The sequence below is a fragment of the Ptychodera flava genome, chromosome 14 (assembly GCF_041260155.1).
Source record: "Ptychodera flava strain L36383 chromosome 14, AS_Pfla_20210202, whole genome shotgun sequence".
Classification (NCBI taxonomy): domain Eukaryota; kingdom Metazoa; phylum Hemichordata; class Enteropneusta; family Ptychoderidae; genus Ptychodera; species Ptychodera flava.
In genome coordinates, this window is record NC_091941.1 from 2,667,732 (window position 1) to 2,693,701 (window position 25,970).

The following is a 25,970-nucleotide window of genomic DNA, read 5'->3' on the forward strand; positions in this document are numbered from 1 at the left end:
CCACACCCACTGTTATCAGTGGTTAGTGCCGACCTATTTACAGGAAATTGGGGTGAGCAGGTTTAATGCAACTTCTTAAATTCTAAATATTTCTCGTAAAAGATTCTGTAATTAACAGCCCTCATTGCTTTTATTTTAAAAAGAACAGCATACATCAATTTTATAGGGCCGTTCACAGTTTACGTCACTGTTCTCTCATTAATATGCAAAAATAAATATTTGTCCGCATTTTAGATTACGCTTTTGAAAATTACGCATGCAAGAACGACGAAAATACATCTCAGTGGGCGACTGCTAGTGTACAGTGAATACTTAAAAACATATTCAAGACTCAGAGTACAAGCTGCAAAACAGCCACGCATGCAACATTGATAAAATTTGTCCGCATTTCAAGCTGCGTGTCCGATGTCGCGCGCGTACAGCTATATTTAGTAACAAACCTGTAACCGTGAACAAGGCTATTGGAGTTATTACTTTATACTGTACAATGCAAATAGAAAATATTTTCTATTTAAACATTTTCTGCCTGACATTTTGTCCAATCCTCAACGCATTTGTCAGGTATTTCAAGGTATCAAAAACAGAGGAGTGAGGGACAAAGTGCGGGACACGCAAACTGCAATTTATGGCACTCTGAGGGACGTCCCGCACTGTGTAAAATATTGGACTCTGAGGGAACGTCCCGCAGAGAGTTAAAAACTGGACTCTGAGGGACGGGGGCGCCCCCAACGATGTGCATTGGTATAGCACAAAATCACGATCAGGCCCATGGAGATAGGGCTTACTAAACATTGCGCTGCAGGTCGCTGAAACTGCATGTACTACGTGAAAATTTATCAAAAGGCGTGTAGGTGAAGAGAGTTGCGTGTTCCCCGTGTTGGGGCTGTATGCTATGGGCAGTCTTGAATAATTGGAACGACGAGGATGAAATTTACGCGAGACATGACATGTTTGCCATGTTGAGACTACTTCAAAGCATGGACTGTGAAATTTTGTGAGGTCGACAAATTAGGTAACAAAAAATCCTCAAACGCACGTGGGTGTCACATCAAAAGTGGCCGCGATTACAGACGGAGCGATCTGTGACACTGCACCGGCCGCTCGACGGACGACGCGTAAGTTGACATCGCGTGCCAACCCTGGAAACATATTGTAACTCCACAGGCATATGTGATAGTCTAATGGCGTTTGATGCATTGAAAGTTTGTAAAAATAATAAAAAATGACATCACCGATCATAAGAAACGTGGTGTTGAAGAAAATAGTTTTTAAGAGAAGACTATGACGACCATATTTCTGTAAGTATTGTCTAACTTTGGAAAACCAACATCTGAAGATTTACTTCAACCAACACTTTTGGATATGTTCTACTCTTATTATAAGATTTGTCGAATTTCTGGAAAGTAGGTGTACATTTTCGATGTCCGTGTATCGTCTATACCGAAGTCATATCCGAAAGAGTATAATCAGTTCGCGACAGCGTAAACCCCCCCCCCCTCTCTCTCTCTCTCTCTCTCTCTCTGGCATTTTTCAATGTTTTATATTGTCGACATTTATATATTAGTCCGAAGTCACTGCTCAATGCAAAAGTTGATGTCAATTTCCCGTATCGGGCATGGTCTCTGTCGTCACTCTAATCGTTAGTTTTTTCCTGTTATATTCGATATCAGACTCAAAACACAATGTGAACAACGCTGATAATATATTGCATCTTTCGTATCGAAAACCGGTAAAGTTCGTAACTGGTGACATGTCACGGCCTGGAGAAAGTTCATCACCATCGATCGAATGTCCGTGACGCTTTTGCTTCCAAATAGACATATTGAAATGCACAGGGAACTTCGCGGTATGGTAATTATATGAATTTTACCGTGAAGAAAGTCTTGACTTCAAACTGGCCGTACAACCAACAATAAACATGGAGCAGCAATGATACCGACTTCAGAGACTTCGATTTTTTTTTCATTGCGACCGCTGGTGAGAGCGAGTCGTCGATTTTTTTCCCACTGGCTATTTGGCTTTGAATTTTCAATTGCCATCATGTGCTAAGTTAAAGCTAAAGAAAAGACGGGCGTTCTCTGTAAATCAATAAGCCTTTTGAATATGAAAAAAATCGGACATCTGAACCTCAACACGCAGCTTGAAAGTTGTTCTCCGAATCAGGACAGGGACATCGGTGAGGCCGGATTTCACGTAGTAGCTATGGAAACCGATGGCTCGTTCGTTGTAAGAAAGCATGCGATGTACGTCTCATGCTCCCTTGGGCCGTGGACTTTCGCCGCATAGCCTCTACAACACCGTCTATTACCTAACCATGCTAATAATCACACGATAGTTCAGTGACATATGTCCTTATTAATCTACCGATCATCGACCGTCGAACACTTCAAAAACAATGGTCACGGTCACGGATCAAAGACGTTCACAAGAAGACACTATCAATAAGTGGTGCGCAGAATTATTTTACTGTTTTGAGAACTTCTAAAATAACTTGTAATCTCACATCAAACCGATATTGTATACCTATCACCGTCGAAGTTTATGTCTTTCTCTGCAGAGTTCTTTTATCCAAACACATATCCAGAAGAGTCCCACAGAGCAGTCATATGAAAGGATAATTGCTTCAAACGAATGAAATTGCACGAAAGAATGAAATCAACAGCACATCCTGGACGTGATTTAAAACGATAGCGCTTGTGAATATGACTATTCTTTTGAGTAACAGGGACGGAAAGCACAGAACTGTAAAAGTACTGGAAAAACATGCCGTTTTTCTCGCAATTTTTGCAACTGTAACGACCCTTTATTCTTTACTAATACCTTTCCATAATTGAACAATGTTTAGGGCTTACACACACAGTGTACAATGATGTGCAGAACTTTAAAAAGTACTCTGCTGGGAACGAGCAGGTTTTACACTATAATGGGCGCAGAAAAACAATGGTCACGTCCATAGGTTCAAGGACGTTCACGGGGAGACACGATGACAAAGAGTGTCGTAAAATTGCTTTATATAGACTAGTTTTAAGAACATACAATATCTGGTCATCGGTGTACCGCTACCTGTGAATCGAAACGACAAGTGTAGGCCTATAGATTCGAAAATTTATGGGAGAGACACCAAGACTGAGACCGACGTAGCACAACAAACTATTCCGAATTGTGCGTCCGTGTTTAATACAGACATCTCTGTAGGTGATTCTGGTTTCTCAATCGAATCAAAAGTCCGACATTGACAAAATTGACATAAAATATGTCCGAAAAGTTATGTTTTATTAAACTGACTGATTCATCTGCTTTGATATCCCCTAAGCTACATGTAAACAGTCCGGAAAGACTGACATCGATGTGTCCCGGGCCCCCATGCATACAGTATGGTCGTACGTGTTCAAATATTTCTTCACAGTTTTGCAAAATATCTCGTCAACCGGGCGCATGGGCAACGTCTTTGTACGTTGGTCAAAACTAATGACACTATAGGTCAGGATATAACATCGGTCAAAGTAAGATTGAAATATGGAAGACGAAATGCTTTCATCGATTGACCAAAATGAGAAGGAACGAGTCAGTAAATATCAACCATAAAGGGGAGATCTAGACTGCCCTCTCCCATGATTAATCAACTGGGAACAAAATATATATTTCGATCGACAGACTTACACAACCAGAAACAGCATTTATTCAGATTTAAAATAAGTCACTGCCTTTCCTATAATAACACCCGTTTGCGTTTCGATCTACTCTACTCTGTTCCCGGCAATATACGGCCTACTACATGTGAGAGGCCGTATAACGCCGGGAACACACAGACCTGTACGCAAGGCTAGGACTGTGGTTGCTATGTCATAATCTGTTCACACGAGAAATTACGTCTCCATACAGATTTTACGTAAAAGCATTTCGATAAACTTCGAGGCACGATCTGCTTGTGTGATATTATACCATTGCTCGCCATGACAGTGGTGGCAATCCAAGCGCCACATCAGACAGGGCATAATGATGAATGGGCTACATAGAAAGTTATATTTCTTCTAATGATTTTGCTAAAAACGAAATAAACGTTGGAAGCGATTTCCTGGCGTAGCTTCATCTTTCTTTTCACGTTCTGTTGGCGGGATTCAAAATGTCCGAGGACGCTGTGGCGATCCATTGCAAACGAAAAAGCCAAACTGAAAAGTAACGCGTCAGCGCGTACCGGACCAATGCACATCGTAGTGGGCGCCCCCGTCCCTCAGAGTCCAGTTTTAACTCTCTGCGGGACGTTCCCTCAGAGTCCAATATTTTACACAGTGCGGGACGTCCCTCAGAGTGCCATAAATTACAGTTTGCGTGTCCCGCACTTTGTCCCTCACTCCTCTGTTTTTGATACCTTGAAATACCTCCATTTGTATCAATTTGGTAAAGACTTTATGAATTTGATGTATCCTACAGAGAGTAAATATTGACGTCATACAATAAACAGAGTTCGCGTTTACGCAAAAAACGTGCGTATTTACGCATTGAAATTGACTGTCTACGCATTTTTTTCATTGTTATGCGTTTTCTATACGCAAAGGATAACAGTAAAATGTTTCCAAAAGCACTCCCCGCGACTGAGCTTAGGCGACAACCAGACGAGATGAGTGCGGCTTGACAATATATTTGTTGCAACATTTCTGTCAATCACTCATTTTGTGTGGAAAGTTTCGGATTCTCTGGGCGTGGTCTGAAAAATCGGCATCGTAGTTCAAAGGCACGTTATCATGTCAGCTGTGCCTATGACATACGTTGCTAATTTTCAGGCGAGGGGTAATTTCTTAAAATTATTTGTAAGTGATTGACAGAAATGTTGCAACAAATTAAATGCCAACTGTGCACGACCACGCGGAATTTGATGTTACTGAGTATGGAAGGCCCGCCAATAGGTGAATTTCGATTTGACCGTGCCAGGGAGATTTTCATCCCTACAGCTCGTCGGAATCCTGATAAATTTTGAACACTGCCAGACGCGCCTGGATAAACTGCCATAACTCTAACTTTTGGGTTGTCCGATGTGTTTTGACGGTCGCATGTATACCATTCGCTGTTACGTTTCAACATGTTTGAAACACAGCCCAGTTGTTCAAGTTGTTCGTTAAACTGTTTTCATTAAAATAATCTTACATCGTACAATCCGAATATATAGTGTAGGTTTATTGAACGGCACATTGTATTTTGCAGTCAGTTTTTTCATCAACAGAGTGCGGAAGTGAAATTACGCACTCAAATACAGCCATTACGCAATTTTAGCAGACTAATGCGTATGCCGTACGCGGGGAGAAAAAAGTTACCGCGAACACTGAATGGAAATGTATAAATTCAGAATATGGAGTTAACATCTGTACGGACACAGGAAAGAAATTATTGTTCAAAGTGCTGACCTGTTTGCTACAACCACATTTCTGTCGTCATGAAATCTTCTCACGGCTGAGAAGACACTACTCCTTTTGGATTTGGTTTTTGATGTGCGTCTCTTAGACCGCCCTCTGTGCCTCCGTGATTTCCTTTCACCTCCATCTTTCTTTCCGCGACATCACTGTCTTTCTGAGATCCTCTATGTGATTTCTTGGATAGTGTAAGTTTAGAGTGCTGTCTTTCACCACCGAGGGCAAGCTTCTGTGCAACCACTGAGCTCAGTCCCAGCTTGCGTGCTTTCTTGTTCCGAAATTTTGGATGAATTTTAGGATGTTCTGATTCACTCTCTGATGTCCTTGCTGATTCCGGCGTCTTCTTTTCATCCATGCTGTCACTAGGGATTGGAGTGCTTTCATGTTGTTGCTGCTGCTGTTGCTGTTGTTGTTGTTGTTGTGTGGTGTTTGTGTCTGGAGGTGGGGTGTTTGACTGACCAACATCTGAGCCTGAGCTATCGTCTGCGCCAACAACAAAGTCTGAACTGTGATTGGTCAGTTGAGTTGACTGTAGCAGATCACGCGTCAGGTCATCAATGCTGACCAATGGTGTAGGGTCGTCAGTGTTTGTCAACAATGGCTGTTCAGGTTTTGGTGATTCTGACTCATCATTCTCCTCATCTTCTTCTTCATCTTCTTCCCGGATGACAGGTGAACCTGGCAAACCATGAACATGGTGTTTGGCATTGACCACCGATGATGACCGGTGAAGTTTATGACTGTTATCCCCCTGTGCGTTGCCGCCTTTACCGTCTCCACCTAAGGCACTGTATGAGATGCTCTTGGCCATCTTCCCAGAATTCTGTTTACGAAGGTCTCCAACACTCCAGCTGCTGCTGAGGGACTTCCCTTTGTGGTCATCTTTGCTTTTGGAGAAAATCTTGGAGAATATGCCGGTTGATTCATCCTTTCTGATTGGAGGGCCCTCTTTTGGTGTGCTGGTGGTTGGCAAAGTACCGCTGATACTTGACGGCTGGCTGGGAGTGTTCTCTGATTCTAAGAGAGGTGATGTTGGACTGTGTTGTGGAGACGAATCAGAATCTACGGTAGATCCCTCTTCTTCAATAATATCTGAAATGAAATCATCAAAAGTTGATTTCATTTTCCTTCTTCCATGCAGCATTGTGGCATGTTCAATGTATGAGAGATGACAAATCACACATTCAGCATGGACACAGTGAGATTCCAAGAGAGTCATAACGATTCCAAATTGTCCTGGGACAGTCTGGAATTCAGAGGTCGAAGAGTAGTCTAAGGATGATGCCTGATCGATTGGAGAGAAGAAACGTGAGGATAAAGCATGCAAATATGGGAAAGATTTTCAAATGACTAAAGATTAACATTTATCTGTCATTTTGTTGAAAGTTCATTATTGATCATTGGATTTCATGTACTTTAACCAAAGAATAAAGATACATTGTAACCATTGGTTCAATACAGATGAGTAACACAAAAAAAATACACAAAGCAAAGACCGCCCTTGATTTTCATTCCAAATCAAATGAATCACAAGAGAAAATGAATCTCTCATTTTTTTTCATTGCATAATAACATTTTGAACCATATTAAGTCTGTGTCATAATCAGAAAAAGTGAAATAAGAAACCTACAGACATCTTGTAAACCTTGATTATCGTACAAAATTGAACATTGTCATTGCAAATGATAAATGACAGTTTTACTTTTCAGGTAGAATGTGCTCCGGGGACAAATCTTCAAACTCTAACAGTTTTACACTGCTTTTTAATCTACCACTTGTGACAGCTAATTTTAAAGCTCATGAAGTTATTAAAATTTTGTTTTTCTCCTAGTGTTAACACAGGGATGCAGCCATCTTGAATTTCAAGTGCCAGTATTAACATTAGGCAATTTATTTCTCTTGTACCAAGTTTTACATGAAGATCCCTGATTTTTATTCTTGATTTAGATAGGAAATTGTTTAGAGTTTTCTTCAGGAAAGTTTGAGCAAATCTTGCAATTTTTGAATTTTGGGGAGCATATACTACCTTAAAATGGCAAACTTTCAGTGTTACCTGTTTTTTGAGATGGTAATGCCGGACTAGTTGCACCCCAGATATCTTCAGCCTGTGGAGGTTCTGGTTTCTTTGGTTTACATCGATGGACTTGGTTTGCATCGATGGACTTGTGCATCAATGGTGTTTACAGTGATTCGAACCAAGTCACGTACTTGTTTGCTGACTGTAGACACGTCAAATCGATACTGTATGTGGAAATCATTGCAAACAATACTTGTTAATTACTCTTTTGTAGACAGTTAAAAGTTATTAGCAGACTTTATACAGATGGGAAGTTGTTTCAATGTGACAAAATTAATTTGTATGGCTACTGGTGAATAAAAATCTCAACTGGGAATATTACATAATGACAAGCTCAGGGATGTAGAATGGGCTTCTAAGGAAACAAAACATGATCGTAAAGCTGTGAAACAAAGAAAATTTTGTCAATAAAGTAAATGTTTCAAGTGAATATTTACCAAGGATTATGGATGACTGTATTTTCTCTTTACATCGAACACAATGGGGTGGAGTTTTTTTCATGCAAACAAATCAATCAAGGTCTTAGGTCTCTGTTGATTTACAGAACATTCAGGCAGTAGCGTGGGTTTGAAAAGTTTACCAGAGTTCAGCAACAGTAAGTTTTCTTACCTTGTAAAGAATCACCAACAATGTCAATAACCAAGACTGTCTGGTGTGTGGTTCTAGATACCATAAACTGTAATCGACTGGCTGGAAATCATGGGGTGATTTCTGTGGTGATGGGCAGTATTTCAACAGATCTAATGTAAGCACCATTAACTGTGTTCCAAGTTTTATGTTATTGTCCAGCACCTGATTGGTATAATCAAAATACCGCAATTATACGGTGTCGCTCAAATTTGATCGGAATTGGTATATACCAGTATGGGTACCAAAGATCAACAATAAATGTTGTTTCTATCTGATCAGTGCAGGAAAATTCTACGTTGAAGTTATGACATCGATTTCTGCACAGTACAACCAGAAAAACAACAAGAAATATTTAAACCAGAAAAACAAGAATGACAAAAGTAATTAAGGTCTGAAACTTTAGGTACTGGAGGTCAACTTTAGCAACATGCATAGCAGAAAGGCAGCTAGCCCCTCTTAGTTTGACCATAGATGGTCTTCCTCCCCTCTACTGTCTATGATTTAAGCAGGTCTGTTAATATGTAACAGTTCATAAACAATGACAGGAAATGACTCAAGATCAGTGGAGTTGGCCTGTTTCTTACTGGTATGCCATCACTCCTGCACATTTGCAGGATTTCACTTTTTCTTACCTCATTTGCACATTTTTGACACTGACATGTTCATTTGAACAAATTCACATCTCAACCCATGCATCTACCTGTACACCAAATACTGAGATGGTAGCTTTGGCGGTATGGGAGCCTTTGCGTGTGACGGACATACATCCGCACATACATACCCACAAATATACAGACATACAGATGCCACTGACTCATCATATAAGCTCTTTTTGGTATTTATATTCATACCAAATATGAGCTAAAAATGAAAATTTAGGACAGTGCGCAGCGATGATCAATTGAATGCCACTTTTATAAAGTACGTGTATATTACATAGTGGAATCCATTGAATGACATTATAGCATGTTTTACTTTACAGAATTGATGATTTTTTTCTAATCTTCCAACATGTGTGCAAATAGAATTTCACTGATACACGTCATGCTTGGAATTCAGTCATTCAAGAGAAAACCAAAAGTATTTGTATCATCATTGGTAAAAAGTGATAAAAACTCTTTGATACCAAACTGTTGCTACTGCTTGATCTCATTCTTCCAATATTTCTGTCTGCTAGACACTACCAGGTTGAAACCAAAAAATAAAGACAAAAGAGTCTGCTGAAAAAAGTGGTTACAAAATGTAACTTTTGTATCAGTTGTGTAGATATATACCAACCTTTGGAAGGCCTGTGATGACAGCATAGAAGGCAGCTGATTGGCGTAGTTGATGCGGTGATAAAGTGAATGCCTTTTCATACTGGTTGTATCCTAGCAACACCATCAAATGTCTCAGAACAGTTGTCTATATTAGAAAGGAATGCAACGCAGGAATATTACTGATTTTCTATGTTGTTACACTAATGAGATGTGTGCCTGTGTGAAATAAACGTTCGGACCTCTCTAACAGTGAAGTAAATTCAACATTCAATATCAGGACTCTCTGGTAGCACTTTCATGCAGCCGCCAAAGAGATGGTGCAGTTAAAAGTGAGCATAAATTTAGTCAAAATTAATGAAACAGTGAATGATAAAGCAGTAAGTGGTACTTCCATCCATTTCTAATGTTTGTATTCACCTTTCCATCTCTGATATTATAATTCAAATAACAGTTTGATCTTGAACCTGGAAAGTTTCACACACAACTTAAAGAGGCACTCCCACTTGGTAACATTTTTAAAATACATTTTTTAATGCCAACGGTCGATATTTGACGTGGCGACTCCGCGCGGTTCGCGAGATGTATAAAAACATGTCATTTCCCGAGCGTATTTTTCACATCCCGAAGTTTTACGATCGTTTCTGGTTATGACCCGAAATCCCCGAAAGTGTGTTGTTGTGCTGATTGACGATATTCTAAGGAGTCTAAAAACGTTCGAATGACGCAAATAATTTACCTCCTCTACTGCGATGACTTTATATACATCATTATCAATGCCTTTACCTCTGGTAATTCTTTTTTAAAATTTCTCCTTAGTTTTTGTCGTTTTCATTATTCTCAATCAGTTGTATTAAATTTTTAAACAATACCACATAGATATCAGTTTTTACGTGTAAAATATTAGTTGCCTCTGATGACTACATTTTGTCGTCTGCCACACAGTTACGCGTGGTTCGATACATAGCGGCCGCCGCGTGTGGTATGCGCGCATACCACGCGGCGGCCACTATGCATACTATGTATCAACCGCACCTATCTGTGCTAGTCACCTATGTGAATTCTGGTGGAATCAGCAAACTTTGTTTTTCGTTTTTTTTGCCGAGTCAGTAGGACTCGGCTTTCTCCCATGGGACATGACCGCTCACCGACGCGAGTGGTACTGCTGTGGCGTACAGCAGCGTCAGCGTTGACTTGTACTCCATAGCTTAGTTGACAATGGCCCCAGTGCCGAACGTTCTATGTTCGGAAGCTGAATTTAGGTGGGCCACCGGAATTCAAACTTTAACTTTTTTGAGGACATGTTTTTATCGATATCTCGCGATCCGCGCGCAGTCGCCATGTCAAATATCAACCGTTGGCATTAAAAAATGTGTTTTAAAAATGTTACCAAGTGGGAGTGCCTCTTTAAAGTGTCCACCTTCCTCCATTCATTACAATACATGTGCTACAGTCTATATGATCTGTGAATCTCATTCAATTGCTGTTCCTATTATCAGGGAGCTTTCCTCTCAACTCACCATTGCTTTGCCGGCAAATCTCTCATCCTGGCTGTCTTCAATATCTGTCTTGGTCATAAACTGGAAAAAATCATAGAATTACAAAGTTATGAAGCCCTCCAATATGAAGAATATCATACAATGCATGCACATCAGTGACATGATATTGTAGTTATTTCCCTAGTCATAGCACAATACAAATTAAGGTGTGTGTTTTCAACAATTCTACAAAATAACATATGCAGTTGTTCAGATGCTTTGTTTTTTACTGTTGACAAACAAATTTGATTAATTCATTGTACAGGTTTCAACTTTTAAACTTTCATGAACAGTCTACTATAGCTGTGCATACTTGCTTACTTTAGAAGAAAATACCTTTGAATGTAAGAATGTTAGTTTCTCCTAGTGTGCACACAGTTACACCTGCTTTTGGTATGTTATGTATGTTTTGTGATGAGCAGATACTTATTGTTTTCATAGATGGCTTAACACAGGGTCTTAACTGGAGGAATATACCGGTAGACAATATGTTCAATACAGATATGTGTTATGTTTCACAAAGTCTCAGTTTGAACAGATATTTCTTTTGTGGACAAACCACACTGCCTTGGTTTGAAAACTACCTTCATCATCAGAAAGAGCAGTTGATGCACAGTCTCTTTGTCTAAAGATGAAAGGTCAATCTCCATGGGAACCTCAGGATACCAATGATCTTCATCCATTGTCTTTAAGCTGCCATCAACAAACATCATATCAGCCAGGCATGACACGTGCATGGCAGGTGCTGAAACTTGACGGCTGTATGTAGACTTTTCACCTGTCAATAAAAGGTCAAAGTTGAATTGCAGACTTGATGCAGGTCATGTCAACAAGTACAACTGGTGTAATAAATGCTGGGGGTAATAATTACCTGACTGCCGATGGATCCGTTTATTTCCCATCACACTGGATGGCATGGAAACTGTTCGTTTGTAATCCTTCTGGTTCGGACTTCCCTGAAGTCGGTTTGTTGTGGTGGAGCTTAGTGATCGTATGCTCTCTGATCGGGAGCGAGCAAAACGAGCCCGGTTCAACTTTCTCATGAATGCTTCACTACGATCCATCAGTCCAGCATTAGATCGACTCATATCTGTATGATCAGAAAAAAATTTTCATTCACTACATTGTAACTTTACTGTAGCATCATGATGATTTTGCATGTCAGAAACAAAAATTCAAAACTCCTAAATTATAGGAGATACTGTACAGATTGGAAGCAGGTTTGTGCATTTTATTCCTTCACATGCAACGTGAAATGAAATGTCAATAGGCACTCTAATGACAGAAGACTTCAAGAAAATGATAGAATACAAATTCTGATTATGTATTTCCTACAGTATTTCCAGCAGTATACACAATGATATGCAGACATCTAAGATTGTAGCCCTACAGTTGTGTCAATCATCAAGCATTTCAATGTCCATCACTGACAGCAGACTTTACTTACCCACTGGAAAGGCATCAGATTTCACTTACCGACTGGAAAAGAAGCATATTTCACCTACCAACTGGAAATGGAAATTCCTTGTTTTGTTCCAGATCTACTTGTGCCTCCAAGGAGACTGTATCTAGTCTGTTCATGAAGAATTCCCAGGATAATGCATGGATATCAGGAACAAAGTGGTGAAGGAGGCTAATGTGATGCAGAATCATTGGACGATCATCGATGACAGAGTCCCATTGGAATTCAAGACATGAAACCATGGCCTGTGGAAGAAAGACAGGACCACTGTCAACTTATTTATCAGTGCTGACTTGAGATGGAGTTTTATGTCACAAGAATCCAAACACAAAAGACTGCCAACATTTTCATGGAAGACTTTTTATACCTAGTTAGCTACAGACTCTATGATCTAAAGCCCTCTATCACAAATAAGCCACAAATAAAGGGAAAGTACATATATTAACTGTTACTGGCCATGTGACTGCTTGGAATGTTGTAGAACCAACTAGGTATAAAAAATATGACGCAAGTACAGCTAGATAATCAACATTGCCAGTGTCAATCTGTGAAATAGCATTTTGCCGGTTACTTTCTAATGAACAGTACATGTTCACTTGGTAATACGTAATAGAGTGATTGTCCTATGTGATCAGATGTAAGGCAGCAACAGAGTAACTTACTTTCAAAGATTTTCGACGGATGCTTTCCAACATGAGTACACCTTTAGCAGAGACTGAGGGACAAACATCATCTACTGAACTGATCAGATAGCAGAATGCATGGGCCAATGATGACATGATCAGGGCATTGTTGGCAAACATCTTCTTCTCCACAAATCTGGACAGGACTGTCACTTGCTCAACTTGAAATAAGAAATCATGAACACTTCAAAATGTTGCTTATAAGGCAAGTCAAACATACGTGCTGTTCAACAATGTAAATTTATGAACGCAGCAGTCTAGAATACTGTAATACACAGACTAATTGATCACTGGGTTTGGAAGTGGATTAACATCTACAATATGATAATATCTATAATTAATACTCTTAACTATAAAAGAAATAAAATTGATCTGAATGGTTGCAAACAGAAAAACTCAGATCATAGTATGTCACTTAACCAAAAATATATGAAATGCTGCAAAGTTATTGTTCACTCTGTGTGACCACTTCATAATTTCTTTCTCTTTCAGTGAGAATTTTGATACTTTACCGGCATTAAATCTGGTCTGCCAGTTATCACTGTTGAATTCTTTGTCAACCAGTTCCCAGAAGACATCAATGGCTGCCGGTAGAGCCATGCAATGCAGTATCAATGGAACCAGTATCTGAGCAACATGGGATATGTCAGCATGTAGTAACTTCAAGAAACTGTTACAGACAAAATATTGAAAAAAAAAAACCTTCAGAATTTTATCAAACAGAATCTTTGGACAGCTACATTCACTTCAAGAATATACCACTATCTCACAAAAGGGGTAGTCAAATTAATATTTTCTGATCAAAATTAAAAGTCTTTTCTTCAAAGAAATGTAAGTCTCTCTATAAATTCATATGCTATTACAATACTGTATAATTTTCACAAGATAACACATTCAATTTTGAAAAATGCTACAAAATCTCAAGGATTTACCAGTAAGTCTGAGGAAAACAACACAAAGTCAGAAAATGAGTTCAATATTTACTTTGGAATGAGGAGGTTCTCCTGGAGCCATATCAGGAAACCAATATGATCACGTGATGCTCTGTGAAGACACTCAGCATTCAGACAGAGAACTTTAATGCAGCTTACGATGTGCAGCAGAATATCTGCATCATCATACTTTGGTAATTCCTGTATTACGGAAAAAGTAGTTGAAAGCGAAGATAAAAGTTGGCAGTAGTATTGATGGCAACTACTTTTATATACCTTACGATATGGAAATATTTAATTATTATTCATGACCTGAAAATTCAGAGCCTGGAAAGAGCATTATGAAGAACGGTGACAAATTGTATTCCCACTCAGCTATGAGAGTGGAAGTCAAGCCGATGATGAAAAGTGACAACTTTGGATGGGTGAAGTGCATGCCAAAAGGTCCAATCATGCAATTTTAAAAACACAATTGGGAAAGTTTATGCTGCTTGTGAAATAATCTCAGTGTCTTTTACACTTGGCGCACTAGTTATTGGAACACCAAATTAGTAATTACCCAGCAACTTGGCTGAGTACTTTGCAATTTGACCTGTTTACCTAAACAGTAGTCTGTTTTATTGTCTGAAGACTGATAAGAAATCCACAAAACTCAGCAGGCAGCTCCTCCACTGAGTAAACTGATATGCCTACACGGCAAAAAACATTTTTGACTGGCAGCTACATGTAGGTGATGGGAGAGTTTTGAACGGGGGTGTCAAAGTTGTAAAGTGTAAAACATGATTTGCTGCTGTCATTTTGTGTCCTGTCTTTGTATATGCATATTATTACTAGTTTTTGAATGACAATTACATACATCGAAGAAACATTGACTGTCAGAGCAACCATCCACTCATATGATAAAAATGGACTGTTCCATCAACGTTGGTGGTAAAGGTAGTAAATTTGATGAGTTTTGTACACTGTACCATAGATTAATACAAGGGATACAGTGATGTTTCAATTCCAAATAACCTACCGAGGCAAAACCTGTCAGGTTCAGGCCCAGGACACAAAATGAGTACAATAGATTGTCTTTTACATCACAATATTTATTCCCCTTTTCACAATTTTCCCATGACTAGATGCCAGTTGAAAATGGGTTTTTCCAGTGTAGGCATATCAGTTTACTCAGTGGAGCAGCTGCCTGCTGAGTTTGGTGGATATCTTATCAGTCTTCAGACCATAAAACAGACTCTGTTTAGGTAAATGCCAGGTCAAATTGCAAAGTGTTCAGCTAAGTTGCTGGGTAATTACCTAATTTGGTGTTGCGATAACTCATGCCCTCGCTGTAATCATTAAATTTGATCAAACCTGCAATTTTCAGGATTATGGACAGCCCTTCTGGTGTGGTATCAATCTTCTATGTTTGTTGAGGGGCACATTTTAGCACAGGTATATTACCATTGTATCATTGATGTCATGAACTCTTGTCCACACAGAAGAATACATCAGTGTGCATTACAGACTGATATAATATAATTCCTACAAGTCTTTAATACTGCGTAATGACTTGAAATTAGAGACATTTTTGATAAAGGACTGCATTCCATCATTGCAGTCATTTATAGTGAGGGAGAACCCTACAACATGTGAAACAATCTGATTCATTGCACAACATGCATGTGTATTTAGGAAACAAGCTGCAGTAAAGGAAATTTGAAACAACAACTGACTAAAAATACCTACAGATGAAAGACTGAACATTCAATGGTGGTCATATATATACAGTATATTCACAAGTGACGACATTCTACACATGCTGACCTTTGCACAACTTGTCACATGATCTCTTTCAATGGATACATAACTGGGTACATGCAGGAGGTGCTGGTGTTGGAGGATAGGTCATGCAAAAAACAACTAAAAGGGGAAATGAAAAGAAAGGAAAAGTATCATGTCATTACAAAAGTGTCTTTGATGTTCAAAAACTGAAACCATGCACATCAAACTAATAAACAAATTCAAGCATTCAACATGTATGTATGATGGTTTCAGTTGTAGTATAACAATTTTTTCAAAAGGCCATACATTGCTGGCAAAATTATACAAAGAAAATGAAAGTTGCTACGACGTTTGACCTTACCTTCAGAAATGTATACAAAAGCTGCATTGCTTTGGGGAATTCATTGATTTGAAATTTAAATATACCATGTGTAGTAGTCCAGGAGTCATCTGAGTCATTCGACTCATCAAGTGCCGTATCTGTATCCTCTGTGCTTTCTGTCGTTCCTGTTTTCAACTGCTGCTCGTGGTGATGTTGATTCACTGCAGTTGTAATGCTGTCATTTGACGATACATTTTTGGAGCTGAGGGAAGGTGAAGCTGAGATGAAACTGGGTGCCACTGGTTCTGTACCGATGTCACTTTCTATGTTCAGCAAGTCATCCACAGATGGTACAACTTTAGATATATGTTTCTTTTCTGGCCTTATTGTATGACGTGGATTATTTTTCTCTTTGGCGGCTTTCTTTTTTGGCTTCAAAGCTTCTGAGATGCTGTGTTCCAGTTTCTTCTCATTGATTTCCATCATCTCTGAAATCTTGATTTCTTCACGAGGTGCAATGTACGTGATGAGATCCAGAGCCAACTGATACCACAATGCAGACATCTCACACAGTGTACAACTGACATGGTCATCTTGGCTGCAGCGATGGTCTTCGTTCCAGTCTACTGCCACCATTTGACGAAGAAGGGAGATGATGTCCTTGGAGAGCGTTTCCTCCATGCCTTGGTGAAATGGAATTTCCTGAAGTTCACTCTGTGAAATGAAGACATGGATGTAGTCATTCTGGAATGTTCTGTTTTCATTCAAACAACAATGATGTCTGTTTTTCCTAACAAAGTCCTCATCACAGACAAACATATACCGGTATATGACAGTATATCCTGTGTGTCAATGTATAGCAATATCATTATTACATTACAGCTTTGTCAATACAAGTGAATTTTGTGACGTCATCCAAAAGATTATTTCTGATAATGTATCAAATTATCCAGCATTGTGGCCCCAGATGTTTTCTACATCTACAAGTTCACTGGCATTGCCAAAATACCCCCTCCTTACCCGTAATGGACTCCAGCAAACATTGCACTCAATAATGTACTTGGCCTCGCCTCATACATTATGTCGTACAAAATTTGCTTAAAATTTGTCCATTATGGACCAGGAGGGGGGTACATTTTATTATTTAAATATTATTATCATATACACTGTATCATTTAATTCTAAATTTTATTTAATATTTGACCATGCCACTCTAAAGAGTAAGACAGTTCAAGTTTTGTGGAAGACTTTACATTTTTGTTTGGACTGAAAAAGATGTTACAGTACCAGTATAAGGGTTACATGTAAATCCCAGTCTCATATTTTTCCTTTCTTGTTGTGAGTCTGTTGATATGCTTTTAATTTAATAGGCCTGCAGGACGGTGAAGATCGTTCATTCATCAGTGAACAGCATATTTGGAGAATTGACTGTCCTGTCAAGACAAATTTTACTGTATAGGGTCTTCTGTAAGTTAGTAATATATAAAACCCACCTGTTTTAACACCAAGTCCAACATCATCACAAAACAGGATATTTTGAGTTCATTTCCAGTCAGTCTAAGTGATTCAGGCTGGTTGCGTTTGTACCTTGGATTAGAGCCATCACTGCTTCTGCCGAGTGATTTCTGATAATCAAAATAGGAAAGTCTTCCAGCTGAGGCAATCGCACTCACTCCTTTGGCAAACATTGTCAGCACAAGTTGTAATGGAATTACAATGTCCAGCTGGGACAAGATCTGAAAAAAGACATTGAAAAAAGAAATATCATTGGCGCAGTTGGAACATTACAGTGATATGCCAGTACAGTGAACAATTTAGACCAATGCATAACATCAACTGATTTGTATACTCAAATAATACCGTACTTATTCATACACTTTGGATAAATGAATTCATTGTATAAGGTATGGAACATCTTAAGGTAGAATGTGCCTGAGGGACAGAGATTCAGGCTTTCAAAGTTTATAAATTCTCTTCCGATTAAAGCTCTTGTCTTAGTTTTTAGAAAATCGAAAATTTTATTTTACCCCATTGAGTTAACACAGGAGTGGTGGCCATTTTGAATTTAAAATATTTGGAAATCTTAGGTAATTTGTCTCTCTAGCCCAAAATTTTGCATGGTGACCTCTGATTTTTATTTTTGCTCTGGTAAGAAGATCAAGCATTTGTCACTGACACTGTTGTACACAGAACCAGGTGGTAAGGACACATTTGAAAACTAGTGACCACATGGCACTAAGGTAGAATATGCCTCCAGGACAGATTTCCCAACTCTCAAATCTTTTCAATACTTTTCTAGTCTACCAATTGTGGGCACTCATTTTAAAGCTCTTGGAGTAAGAAAAGTTTTCACCACGTAAGTTTTTTCAAAAATCAAAAATTATATTTTTCCCATGGAGTTAACACAAGGATAGTGGCCATTTTGAATTCTTAATATCAGTAAATATCAAGTAATTTGTTTCTCTTGTACCAAACTTTACATGGTGACCTCTGATTTTTCTCCTTGATTTAGTAAAAGCATGGTTGAAAGTTTCAATGAAGAAAGTTTGAGCAAAGTTTAAATCTTACTACCATATCTAACTAGTAGCACTGCAAAGCTTGAAGGGTACAGAGATGTACAAAGTGAAATCAATCAACTAAACCATCAACCTTGAAATCATATGTGTTACAATAATTTCTCCATTTGAAACTGGATTGCCAACAAAATGATAAACAAATAAAATCCAAATTGATTATCTACTGATAAGTGAGATGAAGTGAAGAAAACAAATTACCTGCAACCAGATAAGACCCTGTTCCTGCTCTTCTGCTGAGGTATCTTCAAATTTTCTTGTGATGAAAGCAAACATCTTCTCAGTGGAAAATGGTAATGGGCAAAGATCAATAGCCAACAATTTCTGTAGCGAGTCTTGTAGCTTTGGTAAATCTTCATCTGAAGTATCGGCATGGATAGCCTCCATCCAGTGAGGCATGATGTAATCCCACACCTGCAGGGGAGGGAGGAAGTATGGTAAGATGTCATAATAGAGTGTTGTGGAATGATGTAATCCCACACTGAAGGGAAGGGAGGAAGTATGGTAAGATGTCATAATAGAGTGTTGTGGAATGATGTAATCCCACACCTGAAGGGAAAGGGAGGAAGTATGGTAAGATGTCATAATAGTGTGTTGAGGCATGATGTAATCCCACACCTGAAGGGGAGGGAGGAGGTATGGTAAGATGTCATAATAGTGTGTTGAGGCATGATGTAATCCCACACCTGAAGGGGAGGGAGGAGGTATGGTAAGATGTCATAATAGTGTATTGAGGTATGATGTAATCCCACACCTGAAGGGGAGGGAGGAGGTATGGTAAGATGTCATAATAGTGTGTTGAGGTATGATGTAATCCCACACCTGGAGGAGAGGGAGGAGGTATGGTAAGATGTCATAATAGTGTGTTGAAGCATGATGTAATCCCACACCTGAAGGGGAGGGAGGAGGTATGGTAAGATGTCATAATACTGTGTTGAGGTATGATGTAATGCCACACCTAAAGGGGAGGGAGGAGGTATGGTAAGATGTCATCATAGTGTGTTGAGGTATGATGTAATCCCACACCTGGAGGAGAGGGAGGAGGTATGGTAAGATGTCATAATAGTGTATTGAGGCATGATGTAATCCCACACCTGAAGGGGAGGGAGGAGGTATGGTAAGATGTCATAATAGTGTGTTGAGGCATGATGTAATCACACACCTGAAGGAGAGGGAGGAGGTATGGTAAGATGTCATAATAGTGTGTTGAGGCATGATGTAATCCCACACCTGAAGGGGAGGGAGGAGGTATGGTAAGATGTCATAATAGTGTGTTGAGGCATGATGTAATCCCACACCTGAAGGGGAGGGAGGAGGTATGGTAAGATGTCATAATAGTGTGTTGAGGCATGATGTAATCCCACACCTGAAGGGGAGGGAGGAGGTGTGGTAAGATGTCATAATAGTGTGTTGAGGTATGATGTAATCCCACACCTGAAGGGGAGGGAGGAAGTATGGTAAGATGTCATAATAGTGTGTTGAGGCATGATGTAATCCCACACCTGAAGGGGAGGGAGGAAGTATGGTAAGATGTCATAATAGAGTGTTGTGGAATGATGTAATCCCACACCTGAAGGGAAAGGGAGGAGGTATGGTAAGATGTTATAATAGTGTGTTGAGGCATGATGTAATCCCACACCTGCAGGGGAGGGAGGAAGTATGGTAAGATGTCATAATAGAGTGTTGTGGAATGATGTAATCCCACACCTGAAGGGGAGGGAGGAGGTATGGTAAGATGTCATAATAGTGTATTGAGGTATGATGTAATCCCACACCTGAAGGGGAGGGAGGAGGTGTGGTAAGATGTCATAATAGTGTGTTGAGGTATGATGTAATCCCACACCTGAAGGGGAGGGAGGAGGTATGGTAAGATGTCATAATAGTGTGTTGAGGCATGATGTAATCCCACACCTGAAGGGGAGGGAGGAGGTATGGTAAGATGTCATAATAGTGTGTTGAGGCATGATGTAATCCCACACCTGAAGGGGAGGGAGGAGGTATGGTAAGATGTCATAATAGTGTGTTGAGGCATGATGTAATCCCACACCTGAAGGGGAGGGAGGAGGTATGGTAAGATGTCATAATAGTGTGTTGAGGCATGATGTAATCCCACACCTGGAGGGGAGGGAGGAGGTATGGTAAGATGTCATAATAGTGTGTTGAGGCATGATGTAATCCCACACCTGAAGGGGAGGGAGGAGGTATGGTAAGATGTCATAATAGTGTGTTGAGGCATGATGTAATCCCACACCTGAAGGGGAGGGAGGAGGTATGGTAAGATGTCATAATAGTGTTTTGAGGCATGATGTAATCCACACCTGAAGGGGGAGGGAGGAAGTATGGTAAGATGTCATCATAGTGTGTTGAGGCATGATGTAATCCCACACCTGAAGGGGGAGGGAGGAGGTATGGTAAGATGTCATAATAGTGTGTTGAGGCATGATGTAATCCCACACCTGGAGGAGAGGGAGGAGGTATGGTAAGATGTCATAATAGTGTGTTGAGGCATGATGTAATCCCACACCTGAAGGGGAGGGAGGAGGTATGGTAAGATGTCATAATAGTGTGTTGAGGCATGATGTAATCCCACACCTGAAGGGGAGGGAGGAGGTGTGGTAAGATGTCATAATAGTGTGTTGAGGCATGATGTAATCCCACACCTGGAGGGGAGGGAGGAGGTATGGTAAGATGTCATAATAGTGTGTTGAGGTATGATGTAATCACACACCTGGAGGGGAGGAAGGGGTTATGGAAGGTCATTTAAGGTCACTTAGCGTAGTACACATTGTTGGGATTCAAGGTATTCCAATTTTCTACTATTTTTCAATAATATGTTCATGATGATAGAACAAACTAATTTCAATTAAAGAAAAACTTCAGAAAAACTTGAAAGAACAAGTTATTGTAAATGACATAGTCCCCGCTTGGCTGATAAAGTTGGAAACGACTGATGGAAATCTTCAAGAAGTGAAAAAACAAGAAGAAATGATAATAATACACTTATTGTAGACTTAATATTCTTGGCTTTGAAATGTTGGCACCTAGGCTAATATATCATTAATCTGGTAAAATGAATCTCAGTCAAAATGTCTTCAATATCCAAATAGATAAAATCACTGAATGAATGAATGTTCTGACAGGGAATAGTTTAAGGTTTAAGCTTACCTCAAAGCTTATGATGTTATATGGTGTCAGTGCTAAAATTCTGTTGATGCCTTCGTCCAGCTGTACCAGTGTCCCTGATAGGGTCTCCCTGTGATCAAGAAGTGAAGTTATTACAAGAAGTCATACAAACTTGACACATAATGTATGTGATGTTTCTAGTGATTTCTTTAATAGTGTTATATACGGTAGTTTTTCGCTGCCTTTCTGTTTTTATGTATATCTTTTTTAACTTTTTAACCTGACTGCTGTCATACAAAGAATTGCCCACATTTTTGGGATAATAAAGAGCTACATGTATAATTGTGTTGTATTGTAATTCCACAGAGGGGTTGACAGACATACGCACTGAATGTCCTTTCCTGAACAGCTGTTACCGGTATAGGTAATTTGTTGATCTAATAATCAGGAATTCTCTCATGTACATCTCACTGTAATTTCACTGGTATGATGGAAGAATGAATTTCCACTCACCAATGTCCACCTACTTTTGCATATTCTGGTGGATGTGGTATGAGACACGATGCAAACACATCAAAATGACTGTGACTAAGTCCAATGAGCCAGTTAGCAAGGTATTCTGGTTTCAATTGTTCCAGTGCAACACCAGCGTCATCTGTAGAGACAAAAATGTTCCACTCAAATTTCTGTTTATAATCATGTAACTATCACTCTTCTGTGCAGTGACTTTGTCTGTGGATTTACTCGGTAAAATGACTGAAACCTCTCGCCCTAAATACATCCTACTGTATAGAGTTTTACTTCATAATTGACAACAACATTTGAAGTGAAAAATACAACCAGAAGTGGCTATCTGTTCTTTCATCTCGAAACTCTTGCAAATACAAGCTTGTCATTTAGACTTACCACATTATTATCCTGGATATTTTTAGATGTAATGTGAATTTTACAAATTTTATGCCATTTGTGCAACAAAACGTTGAACAGTAATCAACAACATGTACATTTTCCTGGTAACAAATATAGGATTCAATGCGGATTTGTTTGAAGAGGGCATTCAGAAATGCACACAGAAATTGTTGAAATATTTAGCTGCAGCTACAGTTTGCAGGCTGGGAACACTCATACAATCCATGGAACACTTGATAATATCTTAGACAAGAAGTCTTTCTCGACAGCTTGTATGAAAAAACATTTTGCGAAGAGAGAAAAGAACTGAGCTCACCTCCAACTTGGCGAGCTGTGGACACAAACCACTGAAATAACATACTCAGCATTCGACCAAATACTTCCATTCCGGTACTCTCAGTTGGTGTACATTTCTCAACCAACATCCAGACACCATAGCGACTCAGAATCCTGGATCCCTCTGCTTCTTCCTGGCTATCCAGCTCTTCATTGTTCATAGTGTGTTGGGCATGAGGAGTGCCAGACCGTGTGGAATACTGGGATGATGGTGACACACCCATGGAATAGATCCTTCTCTCATCCAATGGCTGTGCTTCTTTCAGTAAGCTGTCAAAGAAAAACAATGGATCTCAACCTTGATTTGCGTATTTTTATTAGGACAGGAAGGCACTTCAATCAAAGCATACAATTCAGTTCATTTGTCATGACTACTGAAATGTTGATTTAAACTGTCACAGAAAAATCCACAGTTTATATCAATGTAACCTTCCTTAGATTTTCAACGTCTATAAGCTTTCCAATAAACAATAAACACATACAATTGATCCTCAGTATGACAACTTTAAATTGGCATCTCACTGTTATTAAGGTTGATAGTTCACTTACTATTTTGATAAGATTTAGTTCTCCATCCCACATTTCCTTACATGTTACCTTACCTATCTGTTGCAAACGATTGACCATCCCAAAGTGATGAGGTGAATGGGATAAAGGAACACAGTGGAGGATATTTGGTTCTATTTTTATTGCCTATGATTACAGTGCAAGGGGCTCAAGGCCAAAAGATGTATTAAAGCCCTGTTAGCTGTATCTTTTTGCATTTTTGCTCACCGAAAAATTCCGTCCAATCTTCGGAAAGGTGTTTTTTTTAATTCCCGTTTTTAAATCATATTGCCTTTGAAGATGTCGTTTTTTTCAATCCTTGGTGGGAGATTCAGTTGATCATTCACATATTTTTGTACTCGCTCAGGGCAGCCAGAGTTGACTTGTGAGTATTGTTGCAAATGTTTAAAAAACGTTCTATGGTCACACTTTGGCAAGCACTTTTACATATAACATTCCTTTTTATTTCAAATCATCTTATAAAAAATGTCAACAAGATATGGCAAACTCTGAAACACAAAGAACAGGAAACACACACAGTGATTGAAAAATTGAAGCGACGTAAAATAAGCTCACCTGACGACACTTTCCACCATGAAACTCTGCTCTTCCAGGGAACAATTCCATGGATCTGGCGGAAGACCCTGGATAACATGACTATGATGTTCTCCATGCTGATGTGAATGACAATTCTGACAGTATCGGACTGGCCTGTTGCCATGGTAACTTGCACAGTCACTGTCGTAGCAAGTCACAACAGCGAGTTTGTCTAAACTGGTACAATTCTGCTGAAATAACAAAGATGTTTTCAGTCAGCCTTGTGCAAAGTACGTTTTGCAAGAGGAATTTCTCAGTGAGCCTTTGCAAAGTATGTTACCAGGTATAATGTTCAGTTCTGCAAAATATAGTTTGATACAAAATTTTGGACTATTAATTTTCTTTTTAAGCTTGTGTCCTGTAAGATCACTTTCTTTCAGAAAGTATCAACATTGTAGGAATCATACTCACCTTATTTTCACACACTTTGGAGACGTGCTCTTGAGGCATCAGGACTGCTCTCATTGGCTTGTCAATTTCCCTGCAGAGTAGAGATATCAATAATATCACATGAAATCTACACATCCTTACATAATTAATGGAGAAACTGAAGTATGACAGCGGTCATAGAAAATCTTGGTACACCACACTTAAAGACTTCAGAATGATTGCTGACATGATTTCATATTTTTGAGTTTATCAGTGAACCTTATTGAAATGCTAGCTTTCAAAACTTGACAATGTGAGATACCAAAACTTTACATATGGCTCTAAATTTCACCAACGCACAGATAAATCCTTTTTTTTTCTTACCTGCTGATGTATTCACTGCAGTCCATGCACACATACAATGGCGGTGCCTGCTCACTGTATTGAGCAGAGACTGATGGGTCCATGCAAAGCTACAGATCAAAACGATAACATAGCAAGAATGAGAAATCTAACTCCGGTGGAAAAGACACTTGGTAATTTTAAAAACAAATGAAATCAAACCTTAAAGACAGAGTTTTGATTACAAAGTAGTTATGACAGATTCAGATATTGCATAAAAATGTGGCTGTATCAACAAACTGTGAAAAATGGATGATGGTACCTACCTTGACAGCTGCATTGTTTTCCTGATTCACACACTTTGAACTTTGACATTTGATTGGGTCCCATGCTGTGTGAAAAGAAAAATACTCCAAACTTTTATTATCAGGAAATCATGGGCAGTAATTAGCTGTACCTGACTCCACTGCCACTATGTCACCACACTATACTATGGATGCTTGATCAGTATTGTAATATTTATGACAGTAGAGAAAGCTGATGGTTATAAATAGTCTGTCATTATCCTTTTTGTTGCATGACCTGATTGTTCTACCATTAAAAAGTAATTAATGGTAATAATCTTGAAGAAAATATATCAACATATGTTGGTAAAATTGTTTACTATTACAAGAATGAAAGATTAGATATGAGTATCTCATAACATTTCTCTCATTTGGTTGAACTGCCTCTTACTGAACAGAAAACTTTAATATGTCCACCAGTGCACCAAAAACCAAACTGAATTTTGGTCTTTCTCATTGAGATGTTTACAGGAAGGAGAATCTACTTTTTGTTTTGTGGCCTTACCTACATACTTGAAATCTCTTACTTCTGTCAGAGTGGTATTGTTACGTGCAGAGAAAACGAACAAAAGGGTGAACTCAGCAGTTAACGTTTAAACAAAATTTATTACGAAAAAAAAAACTAATTGCTAAGTCAGGGATAGAGTACAAGCTTTAAAAGTGTACAGACTACTTATCTCAGCTGGGACGGCAAAGCTCCAGTCTCAGAGTTGTAACAGTCAGTTGAATGAATGAACAGTCCTTGCAGGCTTGCAGCTGCAC

General features: G+C 39.1%; 2 protein-coding genes across 3 annotated transcripts in view; both read right to left on the reverse strand.

The window, feature by feature from the left end:
* Positions 1-7,552, reverse strand: part of LOC139148952 (protein unc-79 homolog) — a 31,585-nt gene extending 24,033 nt beyond the window's left edge. For both annotated transcript variants that reach the window (XM_070720424.1, XM_070720425.1), the window contains exons 1-2: positions 7,459-7,552; positions 5,400-6,497 (exon numbers count right to left, since the gene is read on the reverse strand). The gene's annotated coding sequence lies outside the window, so the exon portion shown is untranslated. The remainder of the gene's footprint in view (positions 1-5,399; positions 6,498-7,458) is intronic.
* LOC139150560 (protein unc-79 homolog) overlaps positions 5,440-25,970 on the reverse strand; it is a 35,267-nt gene continuing 14,736 nt past the window's right edge. The window contains exons 8-28 of the mRNA XM_070722997.1: positions 25,191-25,255; positions 24,907-24,995; positions 24,565-24,634; positions 24,133-24,344; positions 22,991-23,280; positions 22,279-22,420; positions 21,808-21,895; positions 18,844-19,056; positions 17,563-17,805; positions 16,109-16,783; positions 14,036-14,184; positions 13,564-13,721; positions 13,031-13,212; positions 12,412-12,613; positions 11,778-11,996; positions 11,491-11,684; positions 10,889-10,948; positions 9,391-9,516; positions 8,092-8,274; positions 7,459-7,567; positions 5,440-6,497 (exon numbers count right to left, since the gene is read on the reverse strand). Of these exons, the coding sequence (XP_070579098.1) occupies positions 5,440-6,497; positions 7,459-7,567; positions 8,092-8,274; positions 9,391-9,516; positions 10,889-10,948; positions 11,491-11,684; positions 11,778-11,996; positions 12,412-12,613; positions 13,031-13,212; positions 13,564-13,721; positions 14,036-14,184; positions 16,109-16,783; positions 17,563-17,805; positions 18,844-19,056; positions 21,808-21,895; positions 22,279-22,420; positions 22,991-23,280; positions 24,133-24,344; positions 24,565-24,634; positions 24,907-24,995; positions 25,191-25,255 (4,727 nt within the window). The remainder of the gene's footprint in view (positions 6,498-7,458; positions 7,568-8,091; positions 8,275-9,390; positions 9,517-10,888; positions 10,949-11,490; positions 11,685-11,777; positions 11,997-12,411; positions 12,614-13,030; positions 13,213-13,563; positions 13,722-14,035; positions 14,185-16,108; positions 16,784-17,562; positions 17,806-18,843; positions 19,057-21,807; positions 21,896-22,278; positions 22,421-22,990; positions 23,281-24,132; positions 24,345-24,564; positions 24,635-24,906; positions 24,996-25,190; positions 25,256-25,970) is intronic.